The 22,591-nt window shown below is 52.0% G+C and overlaps 1 protein-coding gene across 3 annotated transcripts in view; it reads right to left on the bottom strand.

Moving 5' to 3' along the window:
* Nucleotides 1–3,862: 3,862 nt before the first annotated feature.
* Nucleotides 3,863–22,591, bottom strand: part of Cntfr (ciliary neurotrophic factor receptor) — a 38,383-nt gene continuing 19,654 nt past the window's right edge. For 2 of the 3 annotated variants that reach the window (XM_004631900.2, XM_023715967.1), the window contains 8 exons: nucleotides 21,508–21,592; nucleotides 17,330–17,563; nucleotides 10,340–10,457; nucleotides 10,003–10,169; nucleotides 8,604–8,767; nucleotides 5,170–5,350; nucleotides 4,588–4,756; nucleotides 3,863–4,497 (listed from right to left, as the gene is read on the bottom strand). In XM_004631900.2, the coding sequence (XP_004631957.1) occupies nucleotide 4,497; nucleotides 4,588–4,756; nucleotides 5,170–5,350; nucleotides 8,604–8,767; nucleotides 10,003–10,169; nucleotides 10,340–10,457; nucleotides 17,330–17,563; nucleotides 21,508–21,592 (1,119 nt within the window). In that variant the 3' untranslated portion in view covers nucleotides 3,863–4,496. Of the gene's footprint in view, nucleotides 4,498–4,587; nucleotides 4,757–5,169; nucleotides 5,351–8,603; nucleotides 8,768–10,002; nucleotides 10,170–10,339; nucleotides 10,458–17,329; nucleotides 17,564–21,507; nucleotides 21,593–22,591 lie in introns of those variants that run through there. The other variant, XM_023715968.1, reaches the window with a different exon arrangement.

Below are 22,591 nucleotides of genomic sequence, written 5' to 3'. Positions count from 1 at the left end.
CATGGCCACACCAGGCACTCTTCACCCCCTGCCACCCATTAGTGTACACAGCGATGCCCCTGGTCACCTAGCCACACCCTTGTACGCCATCACTTCTTGCACATGATGTCCCAGGGCACATGCTGTTGTGAACATCCTTTGCACATAGCCCCACACTATCTGGCTCACACTGGGGCCATTGCCTCTGAATCGCCTGAGAACTTGCCCTGCCCCCTGGTGGCCACTCCCCAAGTCCCTGCCCTTCTGGAAAAACTATCCGCTTCCTTCTTGGGTGGAACCTGCCCTAAAAAACTTCTGCTTTGTTACAGCCTCTTTTCCTCAAAGCAATTTACCAGACCAGACCCCTGGACAACTCCCAAGACCAGCCTGCCACTAAGACCTGTGTGGGCAGCAAGGGCTTCTCAAGGTGACTGACTGTTACCCTCCACTTGAACAGAGGGGTTTCTCAAGACTTGAGATATTCAGTGCTAAAACAAAGTTCAAGGAAAATCAGGACCAGTTGGAGATCTTATTTCTTAGACACATAATACCTTCACTTGAATCTTCCTTCAGACCGGACCTATCAGACCTACCCTACACACACACACACACACACACACACACACACACACACACACCCCAACACCACACCACACCATACCACACCGGCCTTTTCAAATCAAATCTTTTCAGAAGAGTATCCCAAACCAGCCCCCTGGACTGATTCTGCCACAGTCCTCACAGACCCACTGTCCTTCAGATCAGCCTTTCTCATCAGAGTGGCATCCTCAGATACAGTCCCTCCCATCTCGCTCAAACCTCTTTTCTCTTTCCTTTGAGGAGAGACAAGAGTGGGAAGAGTACATGCCAATTTTTCCTTTCTGCTATGATCCCAGATAGGTGGCACCCTCTGAGAGTCCAGTGACTCTGGGTGGTGGCACAGTGGATATGTGAACCTCGGGAAGTAGATAACAGATGCAGGATGCACAGCTTAGATTCACAGCCAAGCATTCTGTCCTCTCCATGTGAGAATGAACTTTCTCAAGAGTCCTGACCTATAGAGGTAGTGAGCCCCCTTGCTCTGAGGAGTTCTGGGGACATGAGGTTGACCAGGAAGAGGCCCTGCCTACTGGCTCCCTCTCTCCTGGCTGACTGATGGGAACGTGGGATTTCTGTGCTGACAGCCTGCAGCCTGGGAGCAGGAATGAAGGGCAGGCAGGTGACCGAGAGGGGGCAGCAGAATCTAGGACAGCCTGTAGCTCTGGCCAGAGAGGAGCTGTGGCCACAGCCAGGGGATCTGGACTGGGGCAGGAACACACAGGAGGATGCAAAGAAAGAAGCAATGATGGAGCCAAGGAAGAGGGGTCGAGACAGGGATAGGGATGGAGATAGAGATAGATACTTGTAAAGAGATAGAGACAAACACAGGGATACAGAGAAATAAAGACACAGAGAAAGCAATAGGAAGGCAGAAAACGGACAGAGACCTGGGAGAGATGCAGAGACAGGACAGGAGCCAGAGAGTGATCCATAGAGAAGAGGAGGAAACAGAGTGTAGAAGAGATGAGAATTGGAAACGTCCAGGAAGACGGCAATGAGATACAGACCTAAAAAGATATAAAGATAAGGACCAGGACAAAGGTATTGAGAGGAAGGGAACAGAGACCAATATAGAGACAGGAATAAATTCAGTAAGAAGAGGAAAGAGACAGAGGTATCTATAGTGGTAAGAATGGAACATGGCCATGCTGGGAGGACAGACAAGGTGGCCAGAGCCTGACTGAACAAGATATTGGGAGGGTTCCCCATCCCAAGTGCACCCTAAGGGAAGCAAACAGATCTAGTGATCTGTAAGGCTAGACCACAGGGCCGCTGTGCACTTTGGCTCTGGGGTCCAAACTCCCTCTCCCCAGGTCCCTCAGTAATATTTTAATTCTCTGGGTTCTGTTTTAGTTGTAAGAACTGGTGTCTACTTGTCCTCAGCTCCCCAGAACCACCACAGGGGAGGGATGTAGAGGGACAATACCCAGAGAAGGAGCAGTAAACAGCAGCCAAGACCCTCCAAGGTGAGCAGCAAAGGTGGATAAACACCCCTGCTGCCCTGACACCCACCTTGGGCTTCGGGCAGGGCTGGGTCCCTTGTGAGTTTTGGATAGGGAGATACCCTGGTCGTCCCCTCCATAGGCCTACAGGGCTCCAGCAGGCCCCCTCTCCTCCTTCACCCCTCCTCTTGAGGCCCCACCTAATTGCTTTCCCATGTTGCTAACAGAGGCCAGACTGATGATGCCCAAGACCTGGGTGGGCGGTGGGCGGGTCAGGGCTGAGCAAGGCTCACAAGACAGGAAGGCAGCACAGGCCAAAGACCTTCTAACTTCAGCCCACCGACCCCAAGATAGAGAAGTGTGGAGGTTCTGACCCATCCCAGGAATAGACAATGTGTTGGCAAGAGAGTTGGCAATGCTTTGTTCTCTGTACTCCTCCTGGACCTGGAGTGCGGGGCTCTTTCGTGAGTCTCATCTCACAAGGATCAAACAGACAGGCAGAACTGGGGGTTCAGGGAGCAGAGGAAGATCAATAGCCATATTTCAAGGTGTCCGTTTGGGAGCCTCTTCCTGTGAACAGAGCCACACAGTCCCACAGCTGGGCTATTCAGCTGGAAAAGCTGCAGGTGCCACCTGGAGCACCCTCTGCCCTCCACCTGGAGGAGAGCCAGCCACCTTCCTTCTACAGCTTCTCACTGGGCCCAGTTCAGGGACTGCTTGTCCCAGGTGGGCCTGGTAGGGCCAGTAAGGCGTATGCCCTTTTGAGCCCAGTCTGAGGAGAAGTCTTTGAGTGGAGATGGAAAGGCTGTGATGGTATCAGGAGGCTTAGGGGAAGGGTGGTGCTGGGCACCTACTCTGGGGAGTTTGCAGTGGGCTACACACTTCTTACTTCTGGCACCTAGAGCAAGGCCAAACCTGGTGTGGGGCTGGAACTCTGGTGACCCCCCTCATTTCCTCTCCTAGGTCAGAGGGTTTGCCAACTAGGCCTAGCCCCAGGGCATTCTCAGCTAAGGGACCTCAGAGAGATGGCTTCTATGAGGCAGGCTGGAACTGACTAGGTCTGGAGCAGCCAAGAGAACGAGGGACCTTGACTCAAATCTGGAGACTGGAGCTGGACCAAAGACTGGCCACCTTGTAAACCAAAACCCTGCCCCACCCCTCTGCAGCTCCACATTGAGTCTTAACTGTACTGTAATCTAAACCTGGACATCAACCCTGTACTCTAAAATTCCAGGCCTGAAACATGGGTCCAGTCCCTAGTCATTTTCCAAGCAACCTTCTCCTTCAGGCAGCCTACCCTGCCTGACCAGGCCCAGGACACTGTACTCAGAGCCCTTGAGGCCTTGCTAAGCCCCAGGCCCAACCTGCTGTGCCCCCCTACACACACACTGTCTTTTGGATGGCAGAGGGCACATGCACATGTACGTACGTACGTACGTACACACACACACACACACACACACACACACACACATCTGCCCCACAGATGCCAGGTCGCACCCACCATCTTCCATTTCTACCTGAACGCTCCTGCAAGGTAGTACTGAAGATGATCTTTTGAAAGGCCCCTGGCTTGTCCAGAACTCCAGCAGCCTCCAAGACTGAATACCCCATATGGGAACAGTCCCCACTGGCATCTCATTGCCCACAAGTTTATTCCTGGCTGCATATTCCAGAGAAGCCCAGCTCCTCAAGAAGTAGAGGACACTTTGCAGCTCCATCTGCCTGAAAGCTGAACTGTCTTCCCCAGTGGTGGTCTCTTTCCTCCTCCAGGCTTGCAAGTGGTAGTGGTGATATCCTCAGAAGAGGAGAACCCTCCCAAAGTGGCTCTGTTCCAAGGACTCATGAAATGGTGACGTTTAATGAGAACCTCCCACCCCTCCCACCCCTGTATATACATCTATAAAAAATTCAAATACAGCAAGTTACCACTGAGTCAGACTAGAAGGGACTGACAGGGCATTAAATACTGTAGGGTAGGGCAGTCAAGAGAGGGCCATACAAAATGGGCAGGTGTGAGGGGTCTGAAGAGTGTGGGCACTGGGGGGAGGGGGATGGCTGACCCCCCCTAGTGTCAGGAGCTTATAATCTGATGGTGGCAACAGAGACCCTGGGACAGACAGGAGGCTGGGGCAGGAGGAGAAATTGTGGGTGTGAGGGGCTCCCCTCAGGCCCCCCAAGGGCTCCTGGGGGTCGCTGGCATTGGAGGGTCCAGCCCAAGGGGGCAAGGTGAGGGGGGTCTTTGGTGGGTGGGTTAGCTGCATGGTCCTCCTTCCCTGAGAGAGGGAGGCGGGCCGGCTTGATGTGGCGGGGCTAGGGGATGGCAGGCCCGGGCCCGCCGGGGTCTCTACAAATTGTCTGAAGAGAATGCAAAAGGTCCTCCTGCCTGTGTGCAAAATAGAAACCGGGGTCTGCGGGCTCAGCTCCGGCCTCCTGCTCCTCAGGTGCTCTGGAGTGTTCTCACGGGGTCCTGGCTCTGGGGAGAGAGGGCAGGGACTGTGAAGGATGAGGCTGGGACAGGGGTCCCCTCTGAGTCCCCTCACCCAGTTGGCCTCACTTGACCTACCAGATCAGGAGACTGCTGGCAGTGGTGGCAGCGGCAGCCAGGGCCAGAGTGACAGGGACACTGATCAAGGAAGGTACCGAGGGCCCTCCGCCGCTGCCCAGCTCCCCGTTGTCACAGATCTTCGTGGTGGGTGGGGGTGCCAGTGAACTGGTGGTGCTGGTCGTGGTCTCTGGGGAGCATGGGGGAAACTTAGGGCAGGGCCAGGACCTGGGGTCCCACCCAGATCTGTGGGTTCTGGAGGCATACTGTTCCACTTCCTGCACCAGGCTATTGCTGCCTTCCCCATCAGCCACTCCTGCCTCCTCTCTAAAACATGCTCTGCCTCCCATATCAGGTAGATTGTTTCCCAATGCTCAAAGATGACCCCTCTGCCCAGTAACTCCTTTCCAGGGATGTCTAGATAGCAAGAAGCAGGAATGCAGGGTTAGAAAGACAGATGGGAGCTTGGCAGCCACAGATAGTGTGAAGACCCTTACGGCAGAGGCTGCCATAAGTGGGAAGAGTTGGAGGGAGCAGGATAGAAGCAGACTACAGGGCAGGCCAGCAGATAGCACATGGCACAGGGATGGGAGGTGGGCTCACCCGGGGCCTGGGCCTCAGTGGTAAGGTGTCGAGGCTCCTCCGTCCAAGGTGTGGCATGGGCAGCCACACTCCAGTCGCTCCATGTCCCTATTTCATTGTCCTTGGCCGCCACCTGGATGATGTACTCTTTCCCAGCATAGGCATCTGTGATGGTGTGTGTGGTGCCATCTGACAGCTCCACCTGTAGCCAAACCATGGGATGGGGGTTAGGACACCTCTGGGGGAAGGGGAAGGAGAGTGAGGCATATGCCCCAACAGGAATCAGGAACACCTTTGGGGAGAGAGGAGTAAAGATGCCCCTGGAGGGAGTGACAGCTTCCCTGGGGGAAGAGGGAGATTGTGAAAATATTCCTGCAGGAGAATGAAGATCGCTCCAGAAGACCACCAGGAAGCAAGTCATCCCTGAAGGAGAGGAATAAAACCTTGAGGGAAACTAGAGCTTCCCCAAGGACAACTCTGCCAGTGAGCTAGATGCTGCTATTGTCTCAGCTCTCTCTCAGTCCAACCTGAGCCTTTCCCTAAGTCCCAGCCTGGAGGTCAAGACTAATGGAGTGGGAGGAAATGCGGGGTCCTGCCCCATTGTCTTGGGAGAAGCAACTGATGGAGAGGGTCACACACACTGACATGGGAGGTAGGCTCCCTGAATTTACATTTTGGCTCTATCTCTTACAAGCTAGGTGACTGAGTTGCTTAGCTTCCATAGGCTTTGCCAGCTCCATCTGTAAAACAGTGTTAATGACAATACAGCATCCCTCTCTCAGGGTTATAATGAGGACTAAGCCATGTGTAAAGTACCAAATAGACTTCAGCCAGCGCTGTCATCATGGTTCCAGCTCAGAGCCCAGCTTTCCTCATGCCTACAGGACCCATCTGACAGGCTATGACTCTAGCTTCTATTGGGCCTCTGCTTCAGGAAGGCCTCAGGTGTGGTTATCACCTGCCTGCAGTGGGGAGGGGTGGGGCAGCCCCTGGGTTTGCAGGACAGCTGTTCTATTCCTGGAGGCATCGCCACCCTGCCTCTGCTGGCTGGCCCCCTCCTGCTGGCCTCCCCCACCCTCCAGGCCGAGCTGCCTGTCCGGAGCCCCTCCCAGGCCCAGGCCGGGCTCTGGTTCATCTCAGCAGCACCCGCTGCCTCATTAAGCCGCCTCATAAACAGGGGCAGCCGGTGGGGGTGGAGAAGGGGGCTGCTCTGGGCCACGTCTGGCTTCAGGGCTTTTTTGGTCCCTGTTCCAACCTTCTCCCAGAAAACAGGGGTCTGGGCTACCTGACAGGCAGTGAGTGCACACATGCGTATGTGTATGTGTACTCATGTATGTGCCAGAGGTCCAAGTGGAGCAGGAAGCATCTCCCATTCTTGCTGAGCCTGTGGTCCTGATATAGGAGGCCCTGGTAAAGATCAGGGTCATGCTGAGGGGCATTTGCTCCCAGACCATTGGCTCCCAGTCCTAGAAAATAGGTGGGCCACACATAGTCCCCTCTCCTGAAGCTGAGTCCCAGTTCTGTCTCTGAGCCTTCAGTCTCTTTTTGCCCTGCAAAGAATGTTTGTGGATGAGTAGCCAAATCTCATTCAATCTCCCCTCTCTCCTTCAAGGCCTATAGAATTCCACATTTGTCTCTCTCCAAAGATAAAGGAGAAGGCCAAGAGGAACAGATTAAATTGCCACCTCATTGGGTTCCCACAGCAGCATAATTCTAGGAATACATCCTAGGAGCCTGGTCATGTGCTATCCTGGGCCAGGACTCCTCTTGCTAGTTGTCACTGAACCCTTAATCTGTTCTCTTGGGAGAAGAGTTCCTCAACTGTCAAGCACTCCTTTTTTGCTGGCATCTACCTTGCCTTTAGTCAGAAGCAGTAGATATCTGAGTTGTCCCCCGGCCTCCCAGTAGAGTTAGTGCCACAGCAGCACAGGCAGGGAAGTCACACCAGATTCCAGTATTTGCCTCTGTCTTGTCCATACTGAGACAATCCTTACCAGACCTCTTGGTGCCTATTCTTTTCAATTCCTGGCCCGTATTCTCCTCCTAAAAATCTAACTGATGTTTTTCTCTGTTCTCTACTCCACATGCCCTTCCAATCATACACCTGCCTCTCTCCAAGATCAAGGGCAGAGAAAATACATTTTGTCCGGAGCAAAACTCAAGTTGAAAAGAACCATAAATCTAACCAATCCTAATGCCTAGGAGACATGGAACCAGGTTAGGATGTGCCATGGGCTATACATGTTCTTGCCATGGAAACTGCATACTTGTTCTGCCCATGTCAGTGCAGGGGTCAGTTCTGCCCATGGTGCAGGTCACTGCCTGATCTTGGCATGCTAGTCCAATGCATGTATGAAGCATGGTTCCTGCTGGGAGCCACGTGTGTGTGCATGTTCCCATGTGTGTGGTGGGCAGTATGCCAGGTCCACTGCAAGGCGTGTGCGCTGCGACGCGCGGGGCTGCTGCCTGTAACTCGTTAGCGGGGGAGGGGGGCTTGTGAAACTAGACCCTGGTTATTAGCAATGCATTAGGCTCGGGCAGCTGGCCAGGCGGGAGAGACTCCGGACTCTGTCAGGGAACACGTGAGTGTATGAGCAGCCTTTGTAGAGGCCAGGCCCACAACTGGACAGGCACCCTGGAATCGAATTACGTACTTTAAAGGCCAGAAAAGAGCGTAGGTATGAGAAGACTGGGCTGGAGACCGTGCATAGAGTGGGGGTACAGGTTGATATACAGCAGCTAGCCTGGGTTGCTCCCAAAGCACTCTCCCAACCCCAGTCCTAGTTCACAGACCTCATAAGCCACACAGCCCACAGCCTGAGGGTCTCTGGCTTTCAATATGAGAACACCCCTACATCTGCTCCAAGTCTCTAGCTGCTCTCCATCACATCAGACCACAGCCTGACCATATACTGACTCTGGTCCACTGCCTGATTCTGAACCAGCCCAGGCTGCCACATGACCTATAACCTTAGACCGAGCTCTAAGCTGAGTGTTGACTTTAGAGTCCTGATGGTCTAAACTTTCTCTCTGGACCAAGATTGACCTTGGTGAATAATTCTGACCCCTTGAGACCGTCTATGAATCCTTGAGGACAGGGATTGTCCTGTTGCTAGGTCCAGCAGAGACTGAGAGCCTGGGCTAGAATATAAAGAGAGAAGCCTGGTCGGGGATAATAGCTAGAGGCAAGGAGAGGGAAATGCTTCTTGTCCTGCCTGCTATGTCCCTTTAGCACCTCATTACCCTGCCCAAAAGACAGATGTGTTCTCACTGGGAACCCCTAAGGACATCTCCCTCAGCTCCATCCGTTCTCCATCCACTTGATCCTTTCTCCCCATGAAAGCCTGACTGCCATCAGGTCCCATGCTGGAGCTACTATCATGCTGAGGTATGGGTGCTTCTCATGCTATGGCTCTGATTCAGGCACCTACCATCTGGGAGGGTAGGCTACTCACATGCTGCCACTGGTCCAGGATAAGGGGCCGGTAGCGCAGAAAGAACTTGAGAGGAAAGGACTCAGGGTCAGGCCAAGTTGAGGGGGTCTGCCATGTCACCTCCAGCCGGCGAGGGTTGCTGGGCACTGGCCGGGCTACCACATTTTCTGGAGGGTCAGGCTTCACTGTTCAGGAGAGAGAGCTTTGTTAATTCACTGATCTCTAGGGAAAACCACATTTTTTCAACCTTTCTATTGCCATCTTCATCATGGTCATCTCCCTCTTCTCTGTTGTCAGTTCTAGCAACCACCATTAACAACCATCTATATTACTTTCATCTCTGACATCCCCATCATCACCGATGATTGTTTCTACAGGAAGGGTTACCAGTTCTTTGTGTTAGAACCCCAAATTATATTCCATCCTGTCAACCCCATCCTCAAACCTACCAGTATTTCAATAACAAAGCCCCACAGTGCCTTCATTCTGACCACTGTCACCCCCATTGCCAGCCAGATCACTTCCTCCTATACCAGCATCACACATTCCCCTAGCCCTGGTCTTCCCTCAATTTTTCCAGTTTTAAACTAATACATGGCCTCTTTTGGGAGAAGCTGGGTCTGAAGCTGCTCTGTGGATTAGATTTAAAAACAGTCCACACATACTGCAGAACTGGATTAGACACATATTGGTGATCTGATGTGAGCATCTAAGGGGACAACTCATGTAGAAATACTCTGGCTGGGAATCCAACCCTGGAGTATGGGGGAAGATGGGGGCTGGTGAAGTGTCTGGTGGATATGGAACGAAGAAAGGCAGAGTTAGATGGAGCAGGGACCAGAAGGGGTCAGGCTGGATGGGATAGGAATAGGCAGAATTAGGCTCAGCTGGGACAGCAGGCAGCAGAAGGTTTGACTGGGATGGGGTAGAAGCAGGCAGAACTTGCCTGGAATAGGGCAAGGGCAGGCAGAGGGTCTGGCTGAAAAGGGGATCAGGGAGAGTGCAGTATCTGTCCCAGTCCTGTCTCCTGTTCTGACACCTCATTCATCACAGGCCGTAAGGAAGCCATTAGCATGGGGGGGTGGAGGCTGCAGCTGCACAAGGGTCTGGCCCAGCCGCCCCCTCCCCCTGCATACTCTGGGAGCCAGAAAGACAAGGGAAAGAGCTGCTGGAGAGGTCTCTTAGCCCTGCAGGCCAAAAGGCACTCACTTGCATAGTTACATGTGTGTACAGATCATGCATGTATGTACACATGTATTGTACAACACATATACCTGTGCATAGGCATGACATACCATATATATATGCACACCTGTGAACATCCTCTCTGATGCTCATATGCACCTCTGACACACTTCTACTTGTACCTTCCCAGTGAAATATGCAATGGGGACACCCCCCCCAACACTGCCACACGCACCAATAGTGAACTCGTCGAAGGTGATAGCCGTGGCGTTGTGACCCAGGGCATTGCTGACACTGATTGAGACCTTGTACTTGATGGTGGAGAACAGGTGCATGTAGCGGATGTGACAGCGGTTCTTGAGGGCCGGGTCCTTCTCACAGACCATGATTTTGGAGCCATGCCTGGGAAGGGGGAGGCCCGGGTAATGTTATCAACATCAAGGGTCAGGTGGGTGCAAGGAGGGGGAAGGTCAAGCCCAAGGCTGGGCTAGGGTCAGGACTCAGGGCACGACAGGGGCTAGAGGAAAGTCAGGGGTCAGGACTGGAACTGGGTCACAGGTGCAGCTACTCACAGAACAGTCACATTGAAGGTGTTGGGGATGTAGGTGGGGGTGGGCAGATGCCAGCTGCAGTAGAAGCCCTTGGGATAAGTGTTGGAACGGCAGCTGAGCACGGGCTCCCGCGGCGGCACTGAGGGTGAGGACAGCAAGGTCAGGACATTCTTAGAGCCCCCAATCCCCTGCACTAGTGTGGAGACAGGTGGGCCCCCAAGCCCCAGCCCCCAACCCATCATCAATGCCAAAGGTGGGGAGGTAGGGGCTGTCAGCGAGGGTCTGAGGCTTCCCAGGCCACAGAGAGCCAGATGTTTAATTAAAGAAAAACAAGGGCTGTGCAGAGGAAACCCCCCCCACCTGCTCAATGGAGGCAAGAACTGTGGGGAGCAGGAGCTGCAGGCCTCAGCTCATCAATCACAGGATGGAGGTGATGTCTTAGGGAATCAGCCCCAGCCTGTCTCCTGCTATACTGTCCTCTCCCAGGAGAGGACTGTGCCACAGAGACCAAAGGTGTCTTGAATGGATCCTCTGGTTGCTAGGTTTACTGTGGGGCACTTTCTGGAGAAGACACCCAAGAGTCCCTCAGTAGAGACTGAGACACACAAAAGCCTGGTGGATACAAAGGAGCAGCAGCACTGGGCAGCTAGTCATCTGTGTATCTATGTACATGTCTGCACATGTGGGTGTATACTACATACATGAAAGGAGTAAGTGGCCAATGGCATGCATGTAGGAGCATCTTCATGGATGTGGATGTGTGTGCCTAAGTGTATGCTGTAAGGCAGCGACAGTTTCCTTGGTTTATCTCAGCCCCAGCCCCTTACTTTTTCATCTCACACCATTTAAAGAGCCCAAGACATGATCAGCAGCTGCTTTCACTCTGGAATATGAAGCTCCAGAAAGGGATGGATACCTGCCTGAAATCACACAGCAAAGCAAAGCTGGGAAGAACCCCAGAATGTGGTTACCCATCTGCATCACCATACTTAGTAAGCCTTTTCTGCTGTCTAACCATACTTTTTGCTGTTGTGAGCACTTAGCCTAGCTGTCCTACCGTCACGCATTGGGCAAGGTGTGAGGACAGGCAGCTCAGGTTCCTGGAAGGAGGAAGCTTCTGTGATCTGACCCAGGCAAGGAATTTCTGTCTGAGGCTCCAGGGACACTGACACCTCACTTCTACCCTCCCCCCTCCCCCGCCCCTTGCCTGACAGGTGGACAGGAAATGGGAGGGGGCAGTTCAGTAAGCCAGGGACAGTGAAGGGGAACATGTCTATGCTTGTAGGGTGGCCATGGTGACACACAGAACTGTGGGCTTCTGTCCACAGTGTGCATGTGATTTTGAGCAACTGTGTGACTGCCTGTACATACACAGTGTGTCAGTATGAATGAGGCTGTGGAGAAGCCTGGGATCCAACCCCAGGAGCCCAGATCTGGCTTGGCAGCAGCAGAGATAAGAGAAAAGAGGCATCAGGAGAGCTTCTCTGCAGCAGGTGGAGTGGCAGTGCTGGGGGCCACAGCAGCTCTACTCCCGATGCCAACTGAGACCCCCCCAAGGGCCAACCTGCATTCAGCCCACCTCTATCTACCTCCCCAGTGAAGCTCTTTTGGCTCTGCCACTGGTCCATATTCATCCTACATGTTTTTAGTATCCCTTCCCTATCTGCCCACGGGTATAGAGCTCTGCACAGAGGGGGTTTGCCAAGGACACAGGAAGTGCCTTCTGGGGGCCTGTGGGCCAGGCCAGAGTTGGCAGCTGCCCCAGGAGGAAAGGACATTCCGAGGTCGGCAGAGAAGCCTCCACTCCCTGCTCCTGCTGCCACCACCCCCTCTTGCCTCCAGCTTCAAAGGAGAAGGGCACTGGGGGTGGAGTGGGGACTGAAGCCTGCAGAGTCAGCTGCCTGCTGCCCAGGACTCTTTGGAGGGCAGAGCAGGCCATGGCACTGAACTCATAGGCCCCCTCCCTGGCCAGCTTGCCACTGGCTAGTCTCCTCCATTCCCTTCTGGCTGTTCTCCCCACTCAGATCTGCCTCCTCTTCAAAACTCCCCCTCAAACCAGTTCCCCCATCTGAATGAGCAGGTTGAAGGGGGGCCAGGGCTAGGCAAGGGCTTTGTCATCTGGCTACTCCTGCCTGGCCCTGGGCCCTGAGCAGGGAAGGGCTTAGGTTTCCTGACAGGGACCAGGTTTCTCAGAGGGAAAAGGAGGAAAGAAAAACAAAGAAAAAGGAAGAAAAGGAGTGACTTAGTGCAGCTGGAGCCCAGCTGAGGGGCCGGGTAGGCGGAGGTGGGGGTGCTGTGAGAGACCAAGTGTGAGATGGTGGGGACAGTGTGGGATTGGGAGGTCTGCTATGTGTTGTGAATTGGAGGAAAAGCTGTTTTTACGACACTGTGATTGTAAGGCACTGCATGTAACTCTGAGGCTTCATGGACGAGACTCTGGGCAGTTGTGTAACTGTAGGACTGGAGGCTGTAAGGGATTGGATGACTGTTGCTGTGGTTCACAGTGAGGCTATTTGATTAGAAAGTATCTCTATGTGTGAGGTTATGTATCTGAGGTCCTCTCTGAGAATGTGAATGTGCCACTGTATCTGAAACACAGTGACAGCTATGCTACACACCTGAGACACTGGGTACATGACAGAGCTTAAGCCTGAGTGTGTTTTTCCAACTGTGGATATGGGAAGATGCCCCAAATGCCTAGCAGGTCTATATGTATGGGCTGGACACTGTACAGCACATTAGAGAAGATGTATGAGCAAGAACTTATACACATACATAGCATCACACTCTGGCATGCAAGCGTGCTCCTAGATATCCAGGCATCTTTAGTTTTCTGTTGTGGGGGTTCCTGAGATGCCTTACTGACCGTCCCCCATGGCAGGATATCCCTGGATCCCATGCGGGGCTGTGTGTATGCGTGTGCATGCATGCATGTGCCCCCGCTGGCCCGAGGATTGTTTGTTTTCTTCCTAATTGGCTTGTTTTTCCATGTCCAGCCCACCAAACCGCATGTTTTTCCTCTCATCTCGCCAGCCAGCCTGGGCTGGAGCCCCCGGCACGCATGAGGCCTGCCCATGGCTCAGAGAGGAGGAGGGGCAGGCTGCCCACACCCTGGGCCAGGCCAGATCAGGCCAGGCGGGGCAGGATGACCCTTCCACTCCAGCCTGCCCACACCACACCCACACTCCTCTTCCCTTCCAACATTCAAGGAGGATGGCCCGCCTCAACCATATCTTGTGGCATCCCTCAAAGCACCCCAAGTTCTAGGCCATAGAATGCCTCCCACTCATGCTTTCTCCCCAGACATCTCCAACCACAGCCCTCTCCAAGACAGTTGGGACAAAACCGTGCTGAACCAAGGGGTCTGAATTTTCCATCCTGACCAGTCTCAAATTTTAAAAAATCTAAAAACTGGACAAAGAACTGTCCATTTAAAAATTATTTTAATCTCTGGTTTGTTTTAGCTTAGAATCAGAATGACACTGAATCAGCACTGTCTAGTAAACAAAAGGATGCTATTAAAAGGAACACTGTGATCCCATTTCTTAATGTGGGGGATCCTTTCATCATCCTAGGTAGGAGTCTTCAGAGTTACTTATTGAGGATCCACCCGAGGGCACAAATGTGGATCAGGAAAAAGCAATTCAGTGAGCAGCCAGCCTGTTAAGGAGTCTTTCAACAGAATATTTTATGAAACAAACATACACATTTTGCATGTTTAAGATAAATTTTAAATCTCTGAATGACCCACAAATCAGAGGTAACTTGGTCTAGTTCTCTAAGAACTGGTATAAAGATAATTTGATATTGAATGTTGCCAAATCCAGTCTCTTGTTACTAATATAAAGTGACTCAGACAATCATGATTAATATTCCCTGTTTCTCTGGCCAGGTCTTTAGAAGGAAATAAAGTAGTAAGAGATAAGTACCTGATAGGAATGCTACAGACAATTCATGGCTAGCCCTCCTCTGATGGGCAGGGCCTACATAGCAGATAGTACTGTATATAAGAAGTCTGGGCTCTGGATGCAGCTGTGAGCATGTCCGGCAGATAAGGACCATAGCCATTACTTCAAGAGTCAATTCCCTTCCAGTGACTCTGAAAGATCATGGGAATGGGTGCCCAGTGACCCAAACTCAGTCATCATTGCTAACCTTATCCATCCTGAGGACTTTTGGGACACACAATGAGAAGATAGGGCTGTGGGTGACTCATGATGAGGTGGCTTCTTCCTTCTTCCACGGCACTCATCACATGGCTTTTTCCTCTGGTGGGAGGGCCCTGGGCTAGGCTGAAGGCTTTTCTGCTGTGGGAGTCCATAGTGCAACTGGTCTTGCATGTTTCAGAATGGCCAAAAGGGGTCACTTCACTCTTGGTTTGTATAAAGGGTTTGGCTTGAATACCATCTCTTCAACTTAGACACATTTTTAAAAGAGGAAAGGGGACTGGCGAGATAACTCAGTGGACTAAGCAGACTAAGTGCCTGCTTTGGCAAGTGCTGGGACCAGGGTCTGATCTCTGGCCCTGCCCCCAAATCTGGTTGTGGTGGTACATGCCTATAATCCCAGGCCTGGGGAATACCACACCTGTAATCCCAGCTTTGGGGAGGCTGAAAATAAGATCATTACAAGTCTAAGCTGCGTGGTAAGACCCTGTACCAAATACATAAATGAAAAAGGGGGGTACATTTCCACCAAAGCCTATTTTCACATTTCATTCAGCCCCACTGGTGGATCAGTACTTTTATAAGGAACCTCAAGCCGCTCTTCAGCCTAGCACTTCACATGGCTGTCCATACTGATCTGACAAGAAGGCAAGGATCTGTTCCCAAATCCCTTAAGCACCTTCTAGGTAGCTGCCATTTTTAGACCCTGGAGTGAATGACACTCAAATTGGATGAGGCCAGAGAAAAGTGACTTTTTTTGTTTTGCTTTGCTTTTTGAAGACAAGGGCTCACCAAGTAATTCAGGCTGGTCTTAAACTCACTATTTAGCCCAGGCTGGCCTTGAACTAACAGTGATCCTTCTGCCTCAGTTTTTCAAATGCTAGAATTACAGGGGCGAGCCACCATACCCAGAAGAGCATGAGTTTTTTACATAGTAGAAAAAAAAATGGAAAGGTTTACTGAGAGTTCATTCAGTTGGTAGGAAACTCTGGCTGGGACCACATGACCCTCAGTAACACTGATGACCTCATCATGCTCCCTTCTCCTAGCCTCATTTCCAAATCACACTCACCTGGTCTTCCCTCTGCCTTCCTGTTGGCTCCTTCTCTCTTTAAGAGGTTCATTTCTCTCCAATAACCCCTATATCTGGTGGACCCTGAATTCTGAGTCCTCTTCTCACCCTGTAATCTTTCCTATGGAAATTTCACTCTCTCTTGTGGCCTTAACATTGACAACCCCCCCAAATTTCCATCTCCAGCTCAGACCTTGACCCTTTAACCCCATACCCTTGGTCTTAATGATCATCAGCCACCAACTTCCAGTTGTTCTCTGAGTACCACTATCCTACATGTCTGAAGCAGATGTCTGTGAAGCCACATATCCCTCGCCCACACTTCTCGTTGCTAGCTTCTGCAGTTATTTGCCTAAGAGCTTTCTCTGGCCACCAAGGCCTCTTTTTACTTGTTGAGGTATCAAATCAAAAATGCTGGGGAATTGAGGGAACACCCCCCACCGTCCCTCTACTTATAATGGCAGGAGTGTGTGTATAAAGATCCCAGCTCCCTTGCCCTGCAGGCAGAAGGACTCTGAAGTGTGTGTTCAGCATCCTTACCTAGAGTTCCCTCAGTGATGCTCCAGTCACTAGGAGGTAACTCTTGGTAACTCACTGCTAACTGAGCTTATTTCTACTGTATCACTTTACCATTTCTTTGTGGTATTCCCATCACCTGCTAAATAAACTATCTGCCTATGATTCTTACCTAATAATCTGATTCTAGGGAAACCCACACCTAGATGCTGTTCCAACAGAATAGTCTTTTTTTCCCATTCCTCCCGTTTGCAGTGATTGTACCTTCAGCTACCTCCCACTCCCTACTCTCCTGTTCTTGCCTCCTCCAACCAATTACTAATTCCTGGGATGGGACGTTATAGCTCAGGAGTAATGTTCAACTGCAATCCCTGAAGACCCAACCCAACCCCAGCTTCCCCAACTCCACACCCTGGTGCCAGGCCCTCATCATCTTTCCTGTATCTAGTGACAGCTTCCTTCCTGCTCTGGCTTTTTCCTATCCCACTTGCCTCTCTTCACTAAAGTAATCAGGTTCAGAGGCTGGGGAGATGGCTCAGTGGAATAAGCACTTCCCTAACAAGTGCAAGGGTCTGAGTTTAAACCCCGGTCCGCAAACAAAAACAAAAACAAACAAACAAAAAAAAAAGAACCTGATTCAGATCCTCTCCAGCTTCCAAGACAATTATTTGCTCCATTCTCTTATTTACACCCACCCAAAGTGGCCTCCCAGTCCCTCCCAGCTTCTGAGGCCTGTCAGTCATGCTCAGCTCCACACAACAGATGATGTTTCAGTGTAACTTCTGGGTCCCCACATGGTCCCTAGGCCAAGAAGCTTGCTTCCTTGGGTCCTCCCCGCGGGCTACCTATACCTGCATAGCCATTTATCCCTTTCCCTCAGACCTCTAGCCAGCCTTTGAGAGCAGACAGAGAAGCCACTTGAGCTCAGCTGGAACTCTATGATGACTTCCACTCAGGCCCCACACAGGCCAGACCTTGCCAGCTCTCTGTTGCCTGTTCTGTTCCAGGGGACAGGATCTCAGGACCACAGAGACCTTTTAAGAGGTAGGATACCTGAGTGTAAGGTCTAAGGGTCTGGATTTATTGGACAAGACTGGGCTCAGAGGTTAGAGGAACAGGGTAGGATTGGATCAGAAGGCAAGAGTCAGGCTGTAGCCCTCCCCCTTCCCTACCCCTCCCATTGGAAGAGGACTTGGTCTGAAGTCTGGGCCTGATGGAAGGTAGGAGATCAGATAAGGTGGTGGAGGTAATACTTACAGCCTACATGTAGCAGGACTTGGTGGTGCAGGTGCCAGGAGTCACGGTGAAAGCAGGCATAGAGACCACTGTGGCCCAGTTCCAGGCCATGGAGCACCAGCTGAGAGCCATTAAGAAGGTCAGGGGCCAGATCTGTCCCATTCACCCGCCACGTCACAGCTGCATCCCAGTTTGCTGTCCCACATGGCAGTGTCACGTCTGAGCCCAGCCGCTCGTACTGCACATGGGGTGCCTCTGTGGGGGCGGAGAGGACACAGCAAAATTCACAGGTCACAGCCCTGCCTAGCACCCTCTGGTGAATATACATCAATGAGGTCCTGTGAAGACAGGTAAGTGAGACCAGGGAGAGGCGCTGTGACCATGAGATGGTCTTAGGAAGAAGCATGCAGAACTCTTTTGCAGGTATGTGAGGGTTTCTAAATTTGCATCTGTGTGTAAGCAAGTACAGAAGCTCTGTGTGCATGTGTGTACATGTGACTATGCATGTGTGAAAGAGAAAGAGTGAGACAATCGAGTTTGCACAGTGCTGGGAAGCATCAGTTCTCTGTGAAAATCCTGTCCACCTCCAGGCCCTGGGGCATTTACAGTTTTCTTGAGCCCCCATGATCCTTCCTCCTTACCATCAACAGGTCCAGCCTGTCACTGACACTCATCACCCAAGCAACCTGGTACTGAGAGGTGCCATTCCTGGATTCTGATCTCTACCTCCTAATGTCTATTTCTCTGCCTCATCCTTGTCTTTCTGTCTTGTCTCTATCTCTCCCCCATCTCTCTTCTGCCTTTTTCCCTCTCCCTACTTCAGCTTGTCCTCATGGTTTAGACAGTGCCAGGAATGAAAAAGGTGCACCATGAAGTGGACCCTGGGAAACTCCTGGAAGCTGTCAACTTCATGAGGCAAGAACTGCAGTGTGGTGGGAAGGCTGGGACTCTCTCTTGCCCCTGGGAAGGGACTGGCAGAACCAAGAGCAACCCCCAGCCCTAGCCCGGGCATCCCAGGCACAATGGGCTGAACCCAGGAGGCTGGAGATGGGAGGGTGGAAAGAGGCACCTGTCCAGAGGTAGTGCCAGGTGAGCAGGACAGAGTCAGAGGCTGATCCACAGTTAGCCACAGGAGAGGGTCGGGCAAAGTCAGTGAGGCTGGAATCTTGGGACACCCCTAACTCCAGCTTCTCATGCTACCCTCTGAGCCTGGAAGGACAGATGCTTCCCTCTTTCCAGCCAGATCTGTGGAGTGAGGCTGAGAGGGGAGAAGGGAGCGGCGAGGGGGTGAGGGGGCTATAGGATCCCTCGTTAACACTCTTCACATCTCCCCTCCAGAGAGCCGCCCTGCTGAGTTGGGGGATTTTCAGAGGCAATTCCTGTTAACGAGCCAATTAAGTTGGGCCAGTGGCCTCTTAATTAGACTTGTTAACACCATTGGGGAAGGGGGGGCAAGGGTCCCCCGGGCCTGCCAGCAACCCCTCCCCCTTACAGCACCCCCCTCCTCAGGACTGCTTTTCTCTGTGCTGGAACATCTGTCCCTGTCTGCTGCCTCTGTTGTCCCCCCTATTCCAGGGTCTCTCTATGTATGTCTCTCTCTTACTGCCTGTCTGTCTTGCCCCTCTCTGAGCCTCTCTGTCCCTGTCAGAGGAGAGGGAAGCAGGAAACTCAGCCAGCCCTGACCACTCGTCTGTGGGGCCTGGGACCAGCCAAACAGAGGATGAACGGGGCGGAAGGGCGGTGGCTGGGGGCCTTGGAGGCCACAGCTGTGAGCCTGGACTTGAGACTGAGCAGGGGCCTCTCCCTGACCAGAGGCCCAGTGTCCAAGACTCAGGCCATTGAACCCCCGCTCCAGTCCACCAGCTCCGGCCACCGAGCCCCCCCTCTAGCCTCCCTTCCAAAAACCTGGAGCGTCCAGGAAACATGCCAAGCCCCTCTCTCTAAACACCACCCCCCAGCAGAGACTTTGTATCCAGCTGCCTGAGGAAGAGGCTGAAAACTGACCGTTGGGGAGGGGGAGTGGCCATCATCTTTGCAGGGGCAACACATTCATGCTGACCTAGAGCAACTCAGAATTCATATGGACCCAGTATGGCCTTCAGTGCTGGGAGGCAAGTATAGCTGCAAGATGAGGAAACAGTAACCCAACAAAATAAAAACTATAGTGGCAACAGGGTAGCACTTTCCCACCACACCTTGTCCCCTCATGAAAGAAAAACAAGTGGACAACAATGACAAAACAAGGATGGAAGGGCCAGACAGGGATGAAAAATGACAGGACATAATGCAGAGGTGGAGGAGCAGTGTGACAGGACCATCACACAGTGTCACAACTGCTATAATAACACAACAATTGCAACACACACGGCCAAGCCACAGCACCAAAGATGGCAATAATTTAATCCTTTGTCTCTGGACAGTTTTCCTCCCGCCCTGTGGGTGCCCCTACTGATGTGCTGTCCATTTCAGAAATTAAATCAAGCAGCAGGGGGAGGATGGGTTTCTTGGCCCTGACGCGGTGACAAATGCTCCAAAGGAATCAGCTGTGAAAAGGTTGTTAGAAGCCAGGACGAGAGACAGAGACAGGATGAGGTCATGGACATGGGGAACACGGAGGGACAGAGCTGACGGCTCCCTCACACCTGCACACACAGGCTCACATGGGGACCACATGCCGGAAACAGTCCCCCGGGCGTCCTAAGCAACCTCACATCACTACATACACAGGGTGAGAACGGTCGCCCACAAAGAAGCAGCAGTGCATACAGGAAAGCATCCACAGGGCTGCAGTCACACACAGGTCCAGTCACACAGAGACACTGTCCCACTTCGGGAATAGTAACACCTGATACAAGACCATAGGCCTGTACACAAAGGGCACAGTCACCCCCAGGCACAGGTACAGATGAAGGCAGGTCTCTCACACAAGGAGGCAATTTAACAGGCACATAAAAAGAAACAGATACAGTACTACTACACAAGAGATATAGTCTCAAACACAAGAGTATAGCCTCTAAAAGGGCACAGTCACACAGATAATATCACACACAGGGTACAAACAGCAAGGATCGAGCCATACACAGAAATCCCCTCAAACGGACGTATAGTTACCTACACAAGAAAAGTCTCACAGAGTCTCAGAGATGCGGCAAGGCCTCAGCCATGTGCAGCCATCTTTATGTACAAGTAGAGACCTTTGCATACAAAGGTAGAGAACACTGGCAGGCCCTGCGCAGACACTGTGGCCAAGTTTTCTCTGGGCCTCACTGTGTTGGTCTCATAGTCAGAGTCCACAGAATCTTAAACCTATTACCCTCCTGAACAGCTGGGAAGGAGGCAGAGCTCAACCACCAGTTCTGCTCTGTACCAGGGCTCTGGAGATGCCCCCATTTCTGTGCAACACAGCTGAGGTGCAGTGAGGATAGGACCTAAGCAATGGGGGAGGGGGGAGGAGTCTCCTAAGGAGACTCACTGGAGACAGGTTTCAAGTTCAGAACTTACATGTGAGGTGCTGCCTCAAAGGCCAGAGAGAGACTGGCAAAGTAGAGGGGCATTTATTTCCCCAGCAGGGGGTGCAGCTCTTTGTTCTGTGGGCTGTGGGAAGGACTCAGCCCTCACTGGACAAATAGGTGGGGGGAGGGGGAGGAGGCTGCCAACAGCCCAGACTCTTGGCACCCCCTCCCACTCCAAACATTCCAGCTGACTGACTGGTTCCCTTCAGTGCACCAGACTCTCCCACCTGTCCTGCCTGTATCACCATCTCTCTCCCACTCTTCCTTCTAGGATAAGGCTGAGGGTAGATACTGACTAGCAGTCTTTCCATTGCCTCTTACCAGTGCTTCCCCCAACTGCACTGCCACAACTCCCTTTTTACCCAAATACAGTACTGTACAGGTATCCAACCCCTAGCCCCACTCCTAATTCTCTTCCCACCTCTGTATCCTATATTCTCCCTAATGGGAAGAGCGACAGATTTTTTTCAAGCCAGAGACACAATCAGCATGTGACCACCCAGGTGTGACTGTGAAGGTATGTGCCTATGAGACATCAGTGGGTCACCCTGCATATCAGTGTCACATGACTGCTTGCCCCTCAGGGTGCTCATGTGCAACAATGCCAGCATGTGCCTGTGTGACTCCTGAGTGGTGTTAGTATGCAGCTATGCCAATAAGGAACAGGCACCTCCCCTGAAAACTCACCCTGTGAACTGTGTCTCTGGGTGTAAACAACCGCAGCAGCAGCAGCAAGCACAGCACAGCAGGCCCACGGGACAGGAGCAGCCATCTGTTGGAAGAAACAAGTAGGGGAGAGGGCAGCATCAGCCCAGGAAGTAACCTCCTGGGAACCCCTCCCTGTTTTGAGGCAAGACTGGGAATCCCAGCCCTGGGGCCAGTGCACCTTGACCCCAAATGCACTTCTTAATGGGGCTCAGGAACCTCTGTCAAGCAATAGAAAGCAACGTTACTGGCATCTACAGGCAAAGGTTTTCTACGATGGTAGGAGGCAACCTACAGTGGTTTGTTGTTCGATAAGATTGCTGGCTGCAACTGTGGATGAGTTATAGAACATTGATAATGCCAGAGCTATTTTTCTAAAAAGAAATATATAACGTTACTGGTGAGGTTGGCTAATTAGCTATAAACATCACAAACTGAAAGGGTAATGTTTTAACTTAATTGGAGGTCTGTACTTCTCCAAATTGCCTTGAATGGAAGGCCTCCTGCTGTGCTCCTGGGGAGAAAGCCTGAGACCTAAATGCTCAGGAACCCCTTGAATCTGTTGTTGGTCCCTACTCACCCTGCCATGAGCCCAGTCACTGGGCTTTGGGAAACTCAGGGCAGCAGGTCACCAGGGCAATAGTACATGAGCCTAGTTAGATGTGGCTTATGCTTTACTACAAACCAGTGATCAAGAGAAAACAAGGAAGGTTTACATGTAAGTCCTTGTCAGGGACCCCAGGAGCCTTGGACCTCCATTCCAGCACAGGTACGTATGTCTGCATGTACCCATCTAGGCATACAAAAATACACTCAAAACATGTCTCCAGGGGCCGGGGAGATGGCTCAGTAGGATAAGCGCTTGATGGGCAAACGCCAGGATCTGAGTTCAATCCCCCGTTCCACCAAAAAAAAATAAAACAAAAAAACACCATGTCTCCAGGGACCAGGGAGATGGCTCAGTAGACTAAGCGCTTCCCTGGCAAGTGCAAGGGTCTGAGTTCAATCCCCAGTCCTCTCAAAAACCAAACCAAAAAAAACCCCAAAAACATGTCTCCAGAAGCCA

This window comes from Octodon degus, unplaced genomic scaffold (genome assembly GCF_000260255.1).
Source record: "Octodon degus isolate 3935 unplaced genomic scaffold, OctDeg1.0 scaffold00045, whole genome shotgun sequence".
Classification (NCBI taxonomy): Eukaryota; Metazoa; Chordata; class Mammalia; order Rodentia; family Octodontidae; genus Octodon; species Octodon degus.
The sequence above is the reverse complement of the archived record's forward strand: the minus strand, read 5'-3'. Positions and strand labels throughout refer to the sequence as shown.